At 36.3% G+C, this 19,846-nt stretch overlaps 1 protein-coding gene and 1 long non-coding RNA gene across 2 annotated transcripts; one reads left to right on the forward strand and one right to left on the reverse strand.

Moving 5' to 3' along the window:
- Nucleotides 1-8,025: 8,025 nt before the first annotated feature.
- LOC126886686 (uncharacterized) lies at nt 8,026-13,358 on the forward strand. Its single transcript, XR_007698753.1, has 2 exons — nt 8,026-10,701; nt 12,539-13,358. It is a non-coding gene; the product is annotated as an uncharacterized LOC126886686 (long non-coding RNA).
- A 256-nt stretch (nt 13,359-13,614) lies between these two features.
- Nucleotides 13,615-14,970, reverse strand: LOC126886288 (matrix metalloproteinase-14-like). The gene has a single exon (XM_050653158.1). It carries the CDS (start codon nt 14,968-14,970, stop codon nt 13,615-13,617), a length of 1,356 nt encoding a protein of 451 aa, XP_050509115.1.
- Nucleotides 14,971-19,846: the final 4,876 nt, after the last annotated feature.

A 19,846-nucleotide genomic window follows, 5' to 3' on the forward strand; every position in this document is an offset into this window, starting at 1 on the left:
TGTTCTTAATCTCGCGCATTGACTGGCGTAATCGAAATAGAATGAAATGCAAATATTGTAAACTATTAATTTCTCAGAAAAATGAACTAATTTGAAATGAAAGTATGACTATAATATTCTATTGATTTATGCAATAATCTATACATCTATAGTGTGTCCCCGAAATATGGCATCGAACATTTTCTCAAATGCAGGAATTAATGATGCGTAGAACCATAAAATACTTTCAAGTACAGAAGGTGTTTCTAAAATATCAAAATAACGAGTAATTTTGTTATTTTTATAGAATGCCAGTATCCATGTAGTACCATAACGATAATAGATCGGTACGAGAAAGTTCTCGGGCGACCCTTCCGTCCAGTGTTTTTTTAAATACGCACGAAATAATAAAAATATCAGATGATTCCATATAAGTTTGGGTGTGTGTATTAACTGAAATTTTGGTTAATTGCTATAAAAATAATAAATATTATGAAAACGTAATAAAGTAAAGTAACTGTATAAATTTTGCCAGGTCAATCTATATGTCTATATGAATGTAAGCAACCGATATTTTTCTCTTTAAACAGGCTCTAACAGGATCTAAAGAAGTATGACACAACAGAACAAACAGAGTAAGAATAATCTTATAAAATAAAATAGTTTAGCATTAATAGCTTTCGCTTTGTTGTATATTAAGTTAAATAATAAAGTAATTTAAATATATTTACAGTGTTTTTTTTTCGGATAATTTTTATGTTGAAGTTTTTTCTATTGGAAGAGAAGTGACAAGGAGAGGGGCCAGACAAGGCTGCATACTCTCGCCATTATTATTTAATGCTTATACTGAAGAAATCATACAAGATGCTTTGGTAAACGAGAACTTCGGCATAAAAATGAATGGAAGTTTAATTAATAACATTAGGTATGCCGACGATACAGTCATCATAGTCAACAACTTGGAAGACTTGAAAGAATTCTTTATTTTTTTACTGTAATATTTACAATCTGTCCCTAACTAAGAACAATATGTAAATTATTTGAAAAAATTTAAAATTTGACCTGTAGAGGGAGATCCAGTGATCACCCTCTTTACGTAAATTAAATTAAAACAAGTTAAAATAAGTTTAGTTATCACAGATTATTCGAATATTCTTGCTAGCTCCACTACTTTGAATTTCTTCAGTCGTCGTATATCATTATGGTCATCAGTGAACTTGCTGGCGAACTTGTTTGGGTGTCTTAGAAAGAATAATGGACAAGATATTAAGATATAGTGGAGAATACAATAAATTATTATATAATCAAAAAATCCAAATTTATCAAAATTAGCAAGAACAACAATACATTTATTTATTTAGCGTATGGCTTAAGTATATCACAGAATATATTTAGATTTATGCATTATACAATGCATCACAAACAGATGTCCAATTTTTTTATATATTCGATTGACCCTTCGGTTGCCATTACAAAATCTATAGGGTCGCCTGTGTATGCTCTGCGTGGGCAGTCCTGAACAATGTGACTGATCGTCTGTCTTGCAGCGCCGCAGTCACAAGAAGGCGAGGGGAGTTTACCCCATCTGTGGAGGGAGTCGGCGCATCTTCCACAGTTTGTTCGAATTCGATTAAGGGCTGCCCAAATCTTACGGGGACGTTCAAATTCGCCAGGTTTCCCTATGATGTCCGGTAGACTATGGTAATGCGGATCTGTCCTACTTTTCCAATCTTCTCTCCATCGGGTATTTAAGTCAAAGTTGGATTGCTGCAGCGCTTGAGCAGATTGTAGAGGGGGTAACCTGGATCGGAGACGGTTTCCAAGAATATCGGGGATGTCGGTGTGGACTAGAAGCTGGCGACTGTCCATTATTTTGTTATATTCTTTAACCAATGCATGTTCGCGGCGTAGGTTGGGTGGTGCTATATTACTAAGGGTAGGTAGCCACATTGTAGGGTGGGCTTAATTGTGCCTGTTATCATACGCATAGTACGGTTTAGTTGGGTGTCGACCAGGTGGGTATGCCTGCTATTTAGCCATACTGGAGCACAGTATTCTGCCACCGGATATATCAGGCCAAGAGCAGAGGATCTTAATGTTGATGCTGTGGACCCCCATGTAGTGCCGCAGAGTTTCTGTATTATATTGTTGCGTGTTTTCAATTTTGCTGCTGTTTTCGTCAGGTGTTCTCTGAATGTGAGCGTTCTGTCTAGAGTAACCCCAAGGTATTTCGGGTATTTATTGTGTTTTAACAGCTTGTTATTAAAATACACTCGCAATTCTTTGTTTGCCAACTTGTTGTTTAGATGAAAAGCTGATACTTCAGTTTTTGTAGTACTTGGCTGTAGTCTCCATTTCTTAAGGTATTCGCTGAGGATGGATAAGTCATTTGTGAGAGTGATTTCTGTAGTTTCTAAAGATTGGTGGCTTGTTGCAAGGGTCCAGTCGTCAGCATATCCAAACTTCCGAGATTCGGTTTCAGGCATGTCAGCAATATAGAGGCTGAAAAGTAAAGGGGCAAGGACAGAACCCTGTGGAAGACCATTGTTAAGTTTCATCTGTCTACTCGTCTCCTTTCCCATTATAACCTGGAAGGCTCTGTTGGTCAGCATGTTGTCAATGAGGTTAATTATCTTTCTGCAGGGGATAATGCGGGCCAGTTTATATATTAATCCCTGTCTCCAAACAGTATCATATGCTGCTGTTAGATCTATAAATACTGTTGCTGTCTTTTGTTTCTTTTGAAAACTAGCTTCTATAAAAGTTGTTAATGACAGCACTTGGTCCGTACAGCTTCGATGAGGGCGGAAGCCAGCTTGTTCAATGGGGACATTTTCTAGTATCCTGTGACTAATTCTGTTGAGGAGAAGCTTTTCTAATAGTTTATATACCATGCTGAGTAGAGCTATGGGGCGGTAGTTTTCTGGCTTATCGTTTGGTTTGCCCGGTTTCGGAATTGCAATTATCTTTGTTTGCTTAAGTGAGAAAGGAATGTTACCTGACTGAAGTATATCATTAAAGAACATTGCAAGCCACTGTTTCGTGTATGCACCACTGTGTATCAAGAACTCTGGATGGATACCATCAAAGCCAGGTGCTTTACCTGATTTCATTTCTTTCAGCGCATGTGTGATTTCAGAAATAAGTATTCTTGCTGAATATTCGGAGTTCGTTCTGTTCATTTGTTTTAATGCCCTTAAGTCTCTTTTCACGTTGGTAGTATGTGTTCGATCTCGTGGAGCTCTGGATAGAGATACTATATGGGAGGCATCCTTGTTAGGAGACATTTTAGACTCTCTGGATTCCAGCTGGTTAGCTCCTCCAATTTTCCGCAACAAGGACCATGCCTGCCGGCTTGATTTTTTGAAGTCAAGGTTTTCGACAGTCTTTATCCATTTTTGGCGTCTAGCTGTATCGATGTTGTGTAAAAGCTCATCGGCTATTTCTCGGTCACCACTTTCGAGAAACTTCGTGTATAAGTCTTCACATGTTTCAGTCCATCCAGGCACATATTCTTTGCGATACCCCCTAGGGATGGTTTTCTTGGCAGTGCTTATTACTTCGCCCACAAACCTCTCATAATGTTTGCTGGTTGGAGGGACCCAGCTCAAGGTCCGGTCTAGTTGTTCAGAGAACTTCTTCCAGTTTGCTTTTCTAAGATTCCACCTGGGTCGAGGATATGATCTAATTATTGGAATTGATATTCCGATGGTGATAAGCACCGGACGATGTTGAGTATGTGGGAAGTCTGCAAGGACACTTCTCGCAGTTGTTAGTGGTCTGTCATTGGTATCTTTTGAGACAAAACATAGGTCTGGGTTATATTCTTTTCTCCATGCAGCTGATTTAAATGTTCCTCTGTCTTTGGCATCAAAAACTAGGTATGTGTTTTGCTCTTCGGACCATTCTACTAGTGCCTCCCCATTTTCATCATTCGTGGTGTACTTCCACATTTCGTGGTGGCTGTTGAAGTCGCCGATGTATATAGTAGGATGTGGATGAGTCTTTAGCACATCTGGGTTCCATGTAGTGGCTGGAGGTTTGTATATGTTAACTACGGTAATATCTCCAATCTTGGTGACTACATCATGTATATTATTTTCATTGGAAGCAGAAAGTAGGAAACCATTTTCTATATTGCAGCGAATGTAGGTTGCGACGCCGTAATGTTTATCATAGGTGGCTCCCAGTAAATCGTAGCCAGGTATCTTTCCCCTTAAATCAAGCTGGACTTTGTCTTCAGTATGGGTCTCTTGTATGGCAACCAGGTCAATGTCGTTATCGTGTAGGATTTTTTGCAACACTTGGCATTTTTCCTGGCTTATGCCCTCGATGTTAAGGTGACAGACTCGGATACACGGTCCGAGATCTCTAGTCAGTTGGTTCTGAGAAGAACCTTTATTTGTTCCCATCGTATGTTTACGTATAGATAAGATTTCTGTTTGTGATCTGTGATGTTGGCAGGATATTGTTTTTGTTTTTCGTTCGTCTGCCGCCAAATTTTTGCTACTTCATTTAGCGTTACCCAGGGTGCACCACATGGAGGCGAACTAGCATTACACCCCATTACAACAATACAAACGAAATATTAACGGAAGGCAGCAGATTGAAAGCTTAAAAAATTATACTTACTTGGGACAAATAATCACAGAAAATAACGATTATACTGTAGCAATAAGAGTAAGAATTGAAAAAGCAACTGCCAACTTCGTGAAAATGAAAAATATTTTATGTAGCAAAGATTTTATGCAAGATCTGCCGTTGGTCCTCAGAATAAGGCTAATTAAATATTATGTACACAGTATGCTTTACTATGGAGCTAAATCATAGAAATTAAACCGAAATGGTATAAATCGACTTAACGCGTTTGAAGTGTGGACATTTAGAAGAGTGTTAAGGATTTAATGGGTAGATAGAGTCACGAATAAAGAAGTGTTACGGAGAATGGGCAGAGAGAAAGAAATGGAAAATATAATAAAAGTAAGGGAACTGCCATATCTCGGACATGTGATAAGAGGCAAACGATACATTTTGAGACTCATAATTTAAGGAAAAATAGAGGGTAGAAAAAGCGTAGGAAGTAGACGCGTTTCCTCGTTGAAAAACCTGAGAGAATGGTTTGGTTGCAGCTCAAGGCCATGGCAACTGTTCAGAGCAGCTGCCTCGAAGGTCAGAATAGCCATGATGATTGTCAATATTCGTCGCGGAGATGGCACTTACAGAAGAATGGTAGGTTATTGGTAGAAATAAAGAAAAGAAAACTGTTTAATTGCATAAAAAATTAATAACTATTTTCAATTTCGTTGCAACACGAAACTACAGGCGCGTCATTATTTCAGTCCAATCAGAGAGTGCAGCAATCACCTCTACCGGTTTCCAAACTTATTAGTCTCTCATCAGGAGGCACATATGCTGCTCTCTCTGACCCAACTAGGACAAATCCAGCGTGCAGTCACGGATTGCAACGAACGAAATGGCAGGGATGCCCTAACGGCAACTGCTAACAAAATATAAAGTTTTCAATCTAATAGTACATAAAACAACATCCAAAAATGTTATTCAACATCCTACCAGACTGAAAGCAATGGGAACCTTCTCTGGTAACACCTCCGATGCTTCTACAATTTGCAAGCCGTAACGGATGCTGTAAAGGGAACCATTCTCGTTGGAACTTTACAGCGCTGAGCAGATATGACGTGAATTATAAATTGTAAAATTCCCTCATCTTCCTTAGTCTTAGCATCCGTTATGGCTTGCAAATTGTAAAAGCTTCGGAGGTGTTACCAGAGAAGTTTCCCATTGCTTTCAGTCTGGTAGGATGTAGAATAACATTTATGGACGTTGTTTTATGTACTATTAGATTGAAAACTTAGTATTTTCATAACAGCTGCCGCTAGGGCATCCCTACCATTTCGTTCGTTCCAATTCGTGACTGCACGCCGGGTTTGTCCTAGTTGGGTCAGAGAGAACAACATATGTGCCTCCTGATGAAAGAATAATAAGTTTCTAAACCGGTAGAGGTGCTCTCTGCACTCTTTGATTGGACTGAAATAATGACGCGCCTGTAGTTTCGTGTTACAACGAAATTGAAAATGGTTATTCATTTTTTATTTACATATTTACTTCGATTGGAGCACGAAGGGAACCATTCTCGTTTGAACTTAACCGCGCTGAGCAGATGGGACGTGAATTATTAATTGTAAAATTCCCTCACCTTTCTTAGTCTCAGCATCCGTTATGCAAAATCCGCTTGCAAATTGTAGAAGCCTCGGTGTTACCAGAGAAGGTTCCCAGTGCTTTTAGTCTGGTAGGATGTAGAATAACATTTATGGACGTTGTTTTATGTACTATTAGATTGAAAACTTATTATTTTGATAGCAGTTACCGCTAGGGCATCCCTGCCATTTCGTTCGTAGCAATTCGTGACTGCACGCCGGGTTTGTTCTAGTTGGGTCAGAGAGAGCAACATATGTGCTTCCTGATGAAAGAATAATAAGTTTCGAAACCGGTAGAGGTGCTTGCTGCACACATTGATTGGACTGAAATAATGACGCGCCTGTAGTTTCGTGTTGCAACGAAATTGAAAATGGTTATTCATTTTTTATTTACATGTTTACTTCGATTGGAGTTCGAAGGGAACCATTCTCGTTGGAACTTTACCGCGCTGAGCAGATGGGACGTGAATTATTAAATTCCCTCATCTTTCTTAGTCTCAGCATCCGTTATGACTTGCAAATTGTAGAAGCCTCGGAGGTGTTACCAGAGAAGGTTAGTAGTAGAGATATGGGAATCTGAGATCCAAGATCCAAGATGGCGGCCAGCTTGATGGCTAGGATGGCGTTGAGGCCGTAGCCTCTGGTGCAAGAAGTACACCCTGTCGTTATAAAAGAACCCTGTCGTTAAGAAGTACACCCTGTCGTCATAGGGGGTGAGACGTGTTGGCGGCCAGCGGCGTTGAGGCCTCTGAAGAAGAACCCTATAAAAGAACCCTAAGAAGTACACCCTGTCGTCATAGGGGTGAGAAGTAGACGTGTTGGCGGCCAGCGGCGTTGGGGCCTCTGAAGAAGAACCCTATCGTTATAAAAGAACCCTAAGAAGTACACCCTGTCGCACCCTGTAGGGGGTGAGAATTCGTGTTGGCGGACAGCGGCGTTGAGGCCTCTGAAGAAGAACCCCATAGGGTGGGGCCTCCGGGGGGGTAAAAATGGCGCTATGTAACAAAATTAGGCAATGTAGATACGGTGTCGGCAAAAAGCAACGATTTTTTAGTATTATAATTTCATACAAACGAATGCACCCCGCCTGCATTCTACAATGTGCTTTTAGAATTCAAAGAAAAATACGTGAGTACCTCCAAGTAATAAAAATATATTGCAATGTGGACGCTGACGCAACGGCAACTATATATGTCGTTCCCACGAGTGAACCGGATACATCCACATTCCAATGATGTCATACGTTAATGCACGTGTGGCGAAATGAGTGAACCGCGGGAAATACGCTGACAGTAACTATAAATATTATATGTCGTTCCCACGAGTGAACCGGATACATCCACATTCCAATGATGTCATACGTTAATGCACCAACTATAAATATTATATGTCGTTCCCACGAGTGAACCGGATACATCCACATTCCAATGGTTTGCAAATTACTAGTTAAAGGATGTACAAATTCTATAAATATTATGCACATGTCGTTCCCACGAATTAAGTGCAAATGTTTTTTAATCGTTTGCAAATTACTAGTTAAAAGATGCAATTAAAACGTGAATGTGTTCACGAGGCATTTCCGGAGTAGCTACTATTTAAACTGAAATCGGGGGATAGCCATTTTATAGAGTTTCTGTCAGTCACAAACTACACCAAGTAATCGTTTTGTGAGTGTGATCAATACAACTAAAAAAGTAAGTAAATATTTTTGGTATTTAATTATTTGCTACTTCAGAAGTCTTCTTTTATGTTTTACTGTTGCAATTTTACCTTAAAGACCTGGAGCCTATTTACCTGTAAATGCTTTTTGTTTCAAGTCCTCTTGTGTGTATTCTTATGTAATTTTTGTAAGTTATGAGTGTGGTTTGCGTCCTGGTCCACGTTTATCTTCTATTACGAGCTGTAGAAACTAGTAATGAGTTCCGTGTGCGTCCTGGTCCACGTTTACTTTCTATTACGAGCTGTAGAAACTCATACGTAATGCATCCTATTATATTACTATGATGTTGTAGTTTCTACTGTTTCATCATTTTAATGTTTTTTCATATTTTATGTTTTACTGTTGCGATTTTACCTTAAAGTTCTGAAATCTACATAATAGCGTATTTGTCGATAAATGCTTGTTTGCTTCAAGCCTGTGCATATTCTTAAGTTATGAGTGTGGTTTGCGTCCTGGTCCACGTTTATCTTCTATTACGAGCTGTAGAAACTAGTAATGAGTTCCGTTTGCGTCCTGGTCCACGTTTACCTTCTATTATGAGTTGTAGAAACATCCTATTGTATAACTATGATTTTGTAGTTTCCGCTTTTCTACCGGTAAATGCTGTTTGTGTTTCAAGCCCTCATGTGTGTATATTTAGTTATGAGTTGCGTGTGCCTCCTGGTCCACGTTTATTACGAGTTGTAGAAAGGCGTACGTAATGCATCCTATTATTATAGAATAATGATCTTGTAGTTTCTGCTTTTTCATCATTTTAATGTTTTACTGCTGCGATTTTACCTTAAAGACCTGAAATCTACATAATAGCCGGTAAATCATTTTTTTCAAACCTTCATGTGTGTATATTCTTAAGTTATGAGCGTCGTTTGCATCCTGGTCCACGTTTACCTTCTATTACGAGCTGTAGAAACTCGTACGTAATGCATCCTTAAAATCTTTTTAAAATTTCCCCAGAATCTGGGGAAAATTGATTTTCTATCTTACGCTAATACACAGGCTCTTATGGGAGGCGCTGTTGCCAGATGTTGTGAAAGGCTCAGTTTTGCAGTAGATCTGGGGAAATTTTATTTTTGTGTGCTCGTTCCTGTATAGCCCTTATACTGTGATTATGTAGTTTCTGTATGTTTACCAGTTTAATGTTTTGTAATATTTTATATTTTACTGTTACAATTTTACCTCAGCGTAATGCATCCTATTATATTACTATGATGTTGTAGTTTCTACTGTTTCATCATTTTAATGTTTTTTCATATTTTATGTTTTACTGTTGCGATTTTACCTTAAAGTTCTGAAATCTACATAATAGCGTATTTGTCGATAAATGCTTGTTTGCTTCAAGCCTGTGCATATTCTTAAGTTATGAGTGTGGTGTGCGTCCTGGTCCACGTTTATCTTCTATTACGAGCTGTAGAAACTAGTAATGAGTTCCGTTTGCGTCCTGGTCCACGTTTACCTTCTATTATGAGTTGTAGAAACATCCTATTGTATAACTATGATTTTGTAGTTTCCGCTTTTCTACCGGTAAATGCTGTTTGTGTTTCAAACCCTCATGTGTGTATATTTAGTTATGAGTTGCGTGTGCCTCCTGGTCCACGTTTATTACGAGTTGTAGAAAGGCGTACGTAATGCATCCTATTATTATATAATAATGATCTTGTAGTTTCTGCTTTTTCATCATTTTAATGTTTTACTACTGCGATTTTACCTTAAAGACCTGAAATCTACATAATAGTGTATGTGCCGGTAAATCATTTTTTTCAAACCTTCATGTGTGTATATTCTTAAGTTATGAGCGTCGTTTGCATCCTGGTCCACGTTTACCTTCTATTACGAGCTGTAGAAACTCGTACGTAATGCATCCTTAAAATCTTTTTAAAATTTCCCCAGAATCTGGGGAAAATTGATTTTCTATCTTACGCTAATACACAGGCTCTTATGGGAGGCGCTGTTGCCCGATGTTGTGAAAGGCTCAGTTTTGCAGTAGATCTGGGGAAATTTTATTTTTGTGTGCTCGTTCCTGTATAGCCCTTATACTGTGATTATGTAGTTTCTGTATGTTTACCAGTTTAATGTTTTGTAATATTTTATATTTTACTGTTACAATTTTACCTCAGTTTTAGTTTTTTATCATTTCAATGTCATCTTTTATGATTTACTGTTGCAATTTTCCTCAGACCTGCAAGAGACAGCGTAGCGTGGTATTCGTTGCTATTCGTGTGTACATTCTTAAGTTATGACTTTCGTGTGTATCCTAGTCCACGTTTACCGGCTATTATGAGTTGTTACAACTCGTATGTAATGTATCCTATTATATAGACATGATTTTGTAGCCGTAGCTTTTTATTACGTCAATGTCTTTTTTCATATTTTCACTGTTGCAATTTTATTATAATTTACTTCAAAATCATGTAATTTTTAATAATAGAATCTGCAATGTAGCAAATGAACTTACATTCGCAATTATTTCAGATGGATCTAAACAAACTAAACAAAGTTTCTGTTGTTAAGAAAGAAGACAAACCGATTACAAAACTACAGCAACTGGAAGTTGACAAACCATATAAAATAATAAACAGTAAAATCGTCAACACTGCATTTGGTCAATCGGTGCTTCTAGAATTAGAGGAAAGTGTGGTGTTCCTACCGAAGCGGGTTACCGAGGACTACGCCCCCTATATAGATCAGTTGAGGACAGAAAAGTACGCTGTCGTATTCAGAGGCCTGGTGAGCACGTCGAGCAAGCTAAATCCTGCAGCGTCATTCGAAATAATTGAAATTTAAAAAACTGTAAGTAGATTTTTCATATCCAAAATTTTGAAAAATGAATTCTGAGGAAATCGCTATTCTTAGTAGTGAGATAATTAAAAAATTTGATAAAACTGAAAAATTACTTTTTTTAAAAAAGCGTTGTTCGGATAGAGAAACAAAAAATTTAATAAAACAAGTTAAAAAACATATATGTTTATGCAATTTAGCTATTAAGGATGGCGATTTAAGTATAGGGACGCTACGAAAACTTCAAACCAATGCAGGGATCCTTAAAAGATTTTTAATTATACTTCAAAATTTAAATTCCGTTGCAGGCGGTGGGTTAAATAATATACGTAGAAGTAAAGCAAAGGTTGTATGGAGAAATATAGCATCAATTTTTCAAAGTAGAGTACAAACAGGAATAATTATTAACAAAGAGCATAAAGATATTTCACAGTTTTTTGCCGATGCTTTTAAAATGTTTCAAAAGAAAATTGAATACAACTTAAAAAGAATGGGCATGTTAAAAGTAAACACTACATTTTGTGGGGAATTTATCAAAAAAGCTGAAGAGGTGGAAATTTTAGAAAGAAAATATTTTAATACTAAAAATGAAGTTATTGATGTGACTACCGATTTAAATTATTGGTTTGAAGTTTACGTTAAAAATATTGTTTTGACCGATTTATCTGAATTCGAGGAATCTCAGAGTGGTTGGGCACTGAATCAAATTATATCTTTAGAAATAAACATTAATAAATTTGAAATGGCTAAAGGAGCCTCATAGTATATTCAATTGCATCCTAAAGTTACCAAAAAACGAGCTTGTATCAATGTTAAGAATAACGACCAGGCTTGTTTTGCTTGGGCCATTGTATCAGCACTATATTCAGTTAACATAAACGCTAACAAAACTACTTCATATCCTCATTACTTCACTGTCCTTAATTTAAAAGGTCTTACATTTCCAGTAACTCTAATAATAAATTACTAAGCGAGTTACAGGTAAATCGACAAACCATAAATGATAATAGGATTCATGATCTTGAGCAATGGCAGAAAAGCATTCGATATGAATCAGATATGAGATCTTTACTAGATAGTAGAGTATCAGAGCTCTCAAAGACTTTGTATGAGTTGGATGAACGTTTATCTTCAGCAGTAAAAGAAATCCAAGATACACTTGCTATATTTAACACATATTTACACCCTTTACTTCAAAGAGTTAAAGCTTTAGAAAGTAGAAATGACGTCGTCCATGGAAAAGGTCCAACTAGTTAACGAGCTACACACAAACCTACTCGAAAAAATTATCCAAGACGATGTACAATAGTCAATAAATTGCTTTATATTGATACTGATGGATTGATTTATGAAACTGAATGTAATGATATATACGAGGAAATGATTAAGCCTGACATTCATAGATTTGATACAAGCGATTATCCCCCAAATAATCCTTGGAATATTCCTTTAGTAAACAAAAAAGTGCCAGGTCTAATGAAAGATGAGAATAACTCGAAAATCATGACTCACTTCGTTGGTCTTCGTTCAAAGCAATATACATATAAAGTGGCTGGGGAGAAAGATGTTAAAAAGTCGAAAGGGGTTAAGATGAATGTTGTAAAGATGAAAATTAACTTTGATGATTATTTGAATTGTTTGAAAAGTTTTCGTGAAACTGCCGAAACAAAATCACTTTTTTATGCAACACAGCGTTGTATACAATCTAAATTACATGAAGTTTACAGTATTGAGCAAACTAAAATAGCCTTAAACCCTTTTGATGACAAACGGCACTTACTCTCCAACACTTTTGATACGTTGCCCTGGGGCCACTACAGTATAACACATAGGTGAATTCATTTTTCAGATGTGGAAGATGGAAAGTCTACAGAATTTATGCATAAGCTCTATTATCGAAAACATACATGAAATTTCAAAATTTATTAGTAAATCGCCTTTACCATGGGTATTAACGGAGGAAATAGTTCAAAAATTTAGTAAAATTAAATGGATGCAAATTAAAACTAATCCCGTTCCTTATGAACATTTTAAAGTTTGTGACTTTGAGAATCATGATCTAGAATTGAATATTTCACCTGAACTTCGTCAGGCAATTATAGAGTGTCAGGATTTTGAAACTTTTGCACTTAATGACTACTATTGCTTATGGTTTAGGTATTATCAAATACCAAAATATAATTTGCTACTCTGTCGACCATGTTACAGGGTATTTAAAATAATTTTCTCTGAAAAACAAAAATGTCTAAAAGCTAAATCTGATAATTTTCATGTTAGTTGTTTAGCTTCAGACTTACATTTGATATTTAGAAAAAAATCATCCTGGTGTCAAAATGGTTTTTGTGAGGTACTCTTTGAACTAAAGGATAGATATGATTGTGAGGAGGACTTACACAGGAATCGTAATAAAAAAGTAAGATTCTCAGATATTTAAGATGCTAATAAAATTTAAACCTTTTGGTAAAGACGATCTGTATATTTGTATCATTTTCGGTAAACATATTTTGTACGTTTATACCTGTAAAATGTAAAAAAACTTTCTTGTAAAGTAATTACTTACCTTTTAGTTGTATTGATCATAATCACAAAACGTTACTTCGATTAAACGAATACGATTTGCGATTACGATTATCGATTACTAATAACGAATAAAAGACTTTCTTGTAAAATATGCTTTATTTTTATTTACCTTTTCCCCATACAAAATCCCCAGATCCCCAGATCCCCAGATCCCATTGATGATGGACCCCCAGACATTAATTATTCATAAAATAAATTTACTTTAGATAATAAGGATTTCAGTTGTTTTATTAATCCATTATCAGGACAAGGGATCCCCAACATATTCCAATTAAAAGTACCTTTTTCAATGACACTTCTTGTAAATTCATTAAACTTGTAATAGACGTTGTGCTTTAAGAAATATCAATGTCCATCGATGTAATTAAATGCTGATGTAATATCATTTGGTATTCCTGGAAAAACGTCACTTATGCGTCCTCTTGAGATAATGTCTTTATCATTAAATTCAATAAATGAACCATCAAAACAAACAAATTTTTTTCCTGAATTTGTTTGGAATAAACCGTTAATACTTCTTGCGTTATTGATTTCAGGTACCATGTTATCTGTATGAATTCTTAAGCTAGGAAATGCTGCTGCATATATACGATTTCTGCTTACACCAATCATATCTCCATTGGAACTTTGAAAAACATGTGTCACGTTCGTAATTCCCCTTGGAAAGTATCTTATAAATTGTTCAGCATTGGTGGGTATCTTTTCATTATTTAAGTCATATTTCCATACCAGATCCTTACTTACTATATACATTCGGTATGTTGGAAATGATGGAGCATACGCTAAAAATATTAAATCTGGATATTCCAATTCACATACATTCGTTATTATATTTTGCTTTGATTTATTAGTCCTAGCTGCTGTGGTTGTCCTAGATCTTTCTGTTGTAGTTGGTGAACTACTCCTAGGTTGAGTTGGAATAGATGCAGATTTACTTTTATGTCCATATAACTTTTCTAAGCCTCTTTTATCATCATCAGTTATGTGAGAAGGAAAGGTTTCATAAAAGGGATACATTACAGCCTTCTTATCGCTACTGTGTGCTAGACCTACAGCGTGACCAACTTCATGGAGAAGGACTGCAAAGAAATTTGTTCGACCTTCTGCTGTAGAATTTAAACTGAAATCCCATGTTAGATTGCTATTCATATGAATTTCTATGCACCCAGATGTAGGTGGAAAATAAGAATGTGCTAATATACCACTTGTAAATTTAAAAGGACATTCGTCGTTACCCTGACAATTGTATCGAAAATAGTGCTGTTTTGGAACTACTGTTATAGTTATATCCGGATTTGGATCTGGGATTCTCAGATAAGTAAACTTAAATTTTGATGCTTCTTCCCATATTTCAAATACTCTTTTAGTGACTGTCAAAGCTTGAGGGGTTGCTTGTGGAAAATACCATTTTATATCAAATTTTTTCCATGCTGATTTTACAGCGTAAGCATTGTCTCCTTGTGTACATCGTGGTTTCTGCATTAACTCCATCGTTTCTTTATTTAATTTCCCATCTACCGGTAAATTATATCTTTCTTGAAACTGTTCTAGTGTTTCAGTAATATCAGTACTGGCAGTTTCACTTGTGGTGATGTAACCATATTGTTCTAGCCATGACACTGCATTTGTCTCAGTAAAATTTCCACCTAAGCAAAAACTTATGCTGGTTGCGATGAGCAGAACAACTTTATTGATATGCATCTCGAATGATACTAGTTCAAATAAGAAAACATCACTGTATAAATAAACCCCACCAATACTCCTCTTGTAATTTATTTTCATGAAATAAAACAACAGAGATATATTTTACAAGCTTTATTAAATTCTTTCAAGATCATTAGCGATCCTATTTTTACAGAAAAATATAAGTTGCCCTAACGCTATATGTTGTAAAGTATTTCCTTCCTGTGTAAATGTATACAATTTTTGAATTGCGTCTGAAAACGTATAATTATGACTACTAAAACTATTTCGAACAATATTAAGCGTATTATAATAATAATGTGGAAATTCAATAGTCTCTAGCATGGACATATACGGTGTTAAAAGTTCACTATTTGCTTCCACAAGGGTGTTCACTTGCACTTCTGAGAGACAAAAGTTAATGCCGTGCTTGATTATTTCGAGGAATTTCATGCTGTTGTAGGTTATTTGTCGAATTATGCAATATTCACCACACTGAATTTCAACAGGATCATCAGAGACGGTCACGTTTTCGTGGAAAAAACTTTGCTCATTGAGTTGGGTAATTAATTGTTCCCATTCATAGGCACTGAAAGATATTTTCTGCCATGGCGATTTCCACATAATTACAGCTGGAGTATATGTTCTGGCTGGACTTAGACCACAACCAAGTTGGTATGATCCATTTAACAACTGTGTGTACAGCAGATAATGGGACTCGTTCTTAGCTGCTTCTTCATACTTCTCTAGAAGAGCATCCAGCTCATGATCGTAGTCTTCACATACAGTTGATGTTTCAGATGATGGTGAAAGGGTGACATCATACTCGCTGCCGCTTGAGTATTCAGTATCTTGGGAATACATTTTTACTAGCTAACTGACTGCAACACACTGAGAACGAAAAACGTGTTTCTGCTAATTTTTCAGAATTCCCCCCACCTTTTTAGATGACAGCATCATTATCGATCCAACTATTATGTTTTACATCAAGGCCAAGCCATTTGACGTACATTTTTTTACCTTTACGACGTAAAACTTTTTCAACTAAGTAAATATCAGGATTGGCTGTTTTCTGTAACTCTTCATCGTAAAAGGCTCCTTTGATCGGTGCACCTTGCATGTCTTCGAGCATGTACGTTGCAGGGTTGGTAATATTGATTTTGGTAACTTTGAATAATTCTGTTGTCCAACTTGGAACATATCCCTTGTCGAATAACATTTTGGTTTTGCTGATGCGTACAATATCGCCGACTTTAAATTTTCGGGGACCTGCGATTTTTAAATGCGTAAATTTGTTTTTTAAAATCTCCTTTTCATTGGTTTTGTTCACTTGTGATGGTTTGTACCCCGTTTTTGAATGCTTTGTATTGTTGTATTCAGCCGTAACTGTGGGCAATATGTCAATCCACTTGTAAGTACCGTGTAAGCTGAAATACTTGTAAAGTTTGGATTTCAACGTTCTAATGACGCGTTCAGCCATGGCTGCTTTCATGGTAGTGAAAACAGAATAGTGATTTATTTTATGTTTTTTCATTAAATTTTGAAACTTGTTATTGTAAAATTCAGTTCCCTGATCCGACTGCAGATTTTTCGGTGTTCGTTTGCTGTGTGCGAGGATATCCGAAAATGCTCGAGTCAGCTCCTCACCCGTCTTTGTCTTTAATGGACGAGTCCACAGATATTTCGAAAAACAATCAATAACAACTAAAATTAATTTAAAATTTCTATTGTTATGAGAATGAGGTCGCATTTCAGCCAAGTCCATCTGCCATAAATCGTCTAAGCCTTTGACTATTGTACGTCGTCTTGGATAATTTTTTCGAGCAGGTTTGTGTAGCTCGTTAACTAGTTGGACCTTTTCCATGGACGACGCCATTTCTACTTTCTAAAGCTTTAACTCTTTGGAGTAAAGGGTGTAAATATGTGTTAAATATAGCAAGTGTATCTTGGATTTCTTTTACTGCTGAAGATAAACGTTCATCCAACTCATACAAAGTCTTTGACAGCTCTGATACTCTACTATCTAGTAAAGATCTCATATCTGATTCATATCGAATGCTTTTCTGCCATTGCTCAAGATCATGAATCCTATTATCATTTATGGTTTGTAGATTTACCTGTAACTCGCTTAGTAATTTATTATGTTTTCTGCCTTTCACCTTTTTTGCATCAGACATCTTCACTCTACCTAAACTGTTTACGTTCTAACGCAATATTCTTTGTACAATAGGTTTTATGCAACTCGTCCATCAATTGACTCTTTAGACAATTTTATTATTTTCGACGTATTCTTCTACTACCTTAAGACGATTTTCTAAATCATGTGAATTAAGATCCGTTGTTTTAATCTTTTTTTCCATTTCCAACGATTTCAACATATTTTGTGCGCTTTGGTGAGCAGCATCTGTAACGTTCTTATTCATTTCACGTTTAAATAAATCTAGGTCATTTCTAAACTCGTGTACTTGTTTCGACAAATCGGATATTTTTGCAGCATTCACTTTGTTCTCATCAAGCAACAAATTAATTTTTTTATTAGAATCACTTTCTACTTTACTTATGGTGTCTGAGATTTTTTGTTCAAGTTGAACATGTTTTGCATTATATTCTTTGCGCAACAAATTAAACTCTTTTCTTACAAAAGACTTGACATGAACAATGCGACCATCTACGTATTTCTTGTTGGAAAGATCTGTATCAGCTACAGGAGGATTCCGTTGCATATCCTTCTTTACTGCATGTATTTGGTTTTGTACATCCAAAATAGATTGTTTTAAGCCTTCACGTAGCTTTTTAACAGCTTGTTCATTAGAACGATAATGATGGCGACCAAACTTGTCAACATTCATATTGGAAATGATGCTACAATAATCTGATCTAACGTTAATATATAATATCTGCTTCACGTAATTCGTTGATAATGGCAACAATTTCGTTATTGAGGGATGCGGTGTTTCCTGCTTTTTGCTCAGCCATCAACAATTTGAGGCGCTCACAAAGTTCGTTTGGGTCATCCCAATACACATATTGCACATGATCATCGCTGTCTTCCCAATGTGTCGGTATTCCTGAGCCAACCTCCTCCCTACCAGATACTGTATTACGACGAAATGATTTATTCAGGTCAGGTTTAAGAAGTGATTTATTAAGATTAGGTTTAATAATTTCATTCCACTTATAGGTTTTGGTTCCCTTTAGTGTACCATTCAGTTTTTTATGAGCATTGGTTAATTCCAGCAATGTAATATATCGTTTCACATCGTCCTCAGTGTAATAATCAGGTTCTTTGTAAAATATTAATTCATATAGCCCGCGAGTTCCAACAACATAGTCTCCTTTCGCCACAATCCAACCATTATGGGCGAAATCAATAACAGTTTTTCCAAGTTTCCATTTAGAGGTTACGGGATCATGAGTAGGACCGTATACTCTATCTATTTTATCTGAATACTGCCAATGGTCTTTCACATAAGGATGAATTAGATGATGGTATTTTTCTAGGTAATCTTGAAATTCTTGTTCGGATACCTTATCTTGCGATTGGTTTGTTTCTATGCTATCTTCGTATTCTTCATCGGATTTATCGCTGAATACCTCTTCATCGCTGATAAATGATGTATTTTTTATGGTGCTAATATCTTCTTTTTTAATTTCTTCTTCTTTTTCCATTGGTTCTTCTTTTTTAATCGACTCCGTTTTAACGTTAGCATTGTATTGCGATGTTTTTAGAACACTGGTTATGGGTTTAAACATTTTTTTCAAAGTTTCATCCTCCTCCGATTTACCTAGTTTTAACGCTAAATACTTTTTGCGAATAGCTCTAGCTAATTCCGCAACTTTGCGCTTGCGTAGAAGCACTTGTTTGTCCAACATGCTTTTATATAATGCAGGTGTCTCAGCCACGTCTAAACTTTTATAAACTTGTCGAAACCTTTACGATAGCGTCCGTTAGAAATATCAAAATCCTTAACAATAACAAATGTACCATACTTGTCCTTCCAACATTCAGAACAAAATTGTTTAAATTGCTCAAATGTCATGTCAGGAGAGACGTGATCGTCAAAGACGTGTTTTAAATTGAGCTCATCCTGTTTAAACAATACAATAAGGTTAGCATTATCACGTAGGAGTTGTTTGCCTGCTCGACTGTAGGATTGACATAGGTATGCACAATCGATATTTTTATGTCTCCCCATACAGTAATATTCACGTATTGTTTGTTGCGGATCCGTTGATACATCATCAAATATGAATACAGAATTTGGTTTGGCTTTACCAGGACTTATTACGGCATCATTATCTTTATATGGGAAATAGCCCACCTCCTTCACAGATGCTAACACTTCCTTCAAAAATTGATACTTGGGTTGAAACAACGATTTTGAATAAACGTAAACATTTTGAAATTTAGCGCCATTCGGGTCAAACAATAATGCCAACATAGCATTAGTCTTTCCACATCCGCTTGGGCCGCATATGATAGCACGAAAAGAATGTGGTAGCAATGCACCATGTTTACTGGTTCTTGTCACGTTATCGACAAAATCTAAGTTTTCCACTGCTAGTGTCTTGTCTTGTTGAACAACCTTCATCTTGTGATCGAGATGAATTTTATGCACTTGGTTATATAAAAAGCAATTTTGTGTGAAACGATTCATTTCAATGTTGGTTGTTCAAGGTGAAGGAGTTTTAAATTCTATAATCAATAGTCTACCATTTGAATTGCACGCTCCTGGCTACCACTATCTAGGACCTGGAACTAAATTACAGAAACGTCTAGCACGAGGAGATCCTGGGATAAATCCATTAGATCAGGCTGCGAGAGATCACGATATAGCATACTCTCAAAGTAATTCCTTAAAAGATCGACATAAAGCAGATTGGGTGTTGGAAA

This window comes from Diabrotica virgifera, chromosome 6 (assembly GCF_917563875.1).
Source record: "Diabrotica virgifera virgifera chromosome 6, PGI_DIABVI_V3a".
In the NCBI taxonomy this organism is placed as follows: Eukaryota; Metazoa; Arthropoda; class Insecta; order Coleoptera; family Chrysomelidae; genus Diabrotica; species Diabrotica virgifera.

Bases quoted from the DNA above. Each gene is read 5' to 3' on its own strand.
- LOC126886288 (XM_050653158.1), bottom strand. From the start codon at position 14,970: ATGCATATCAATAAAGTTGTTCTGCTCATCGCAACCAGCATAAGTTTT.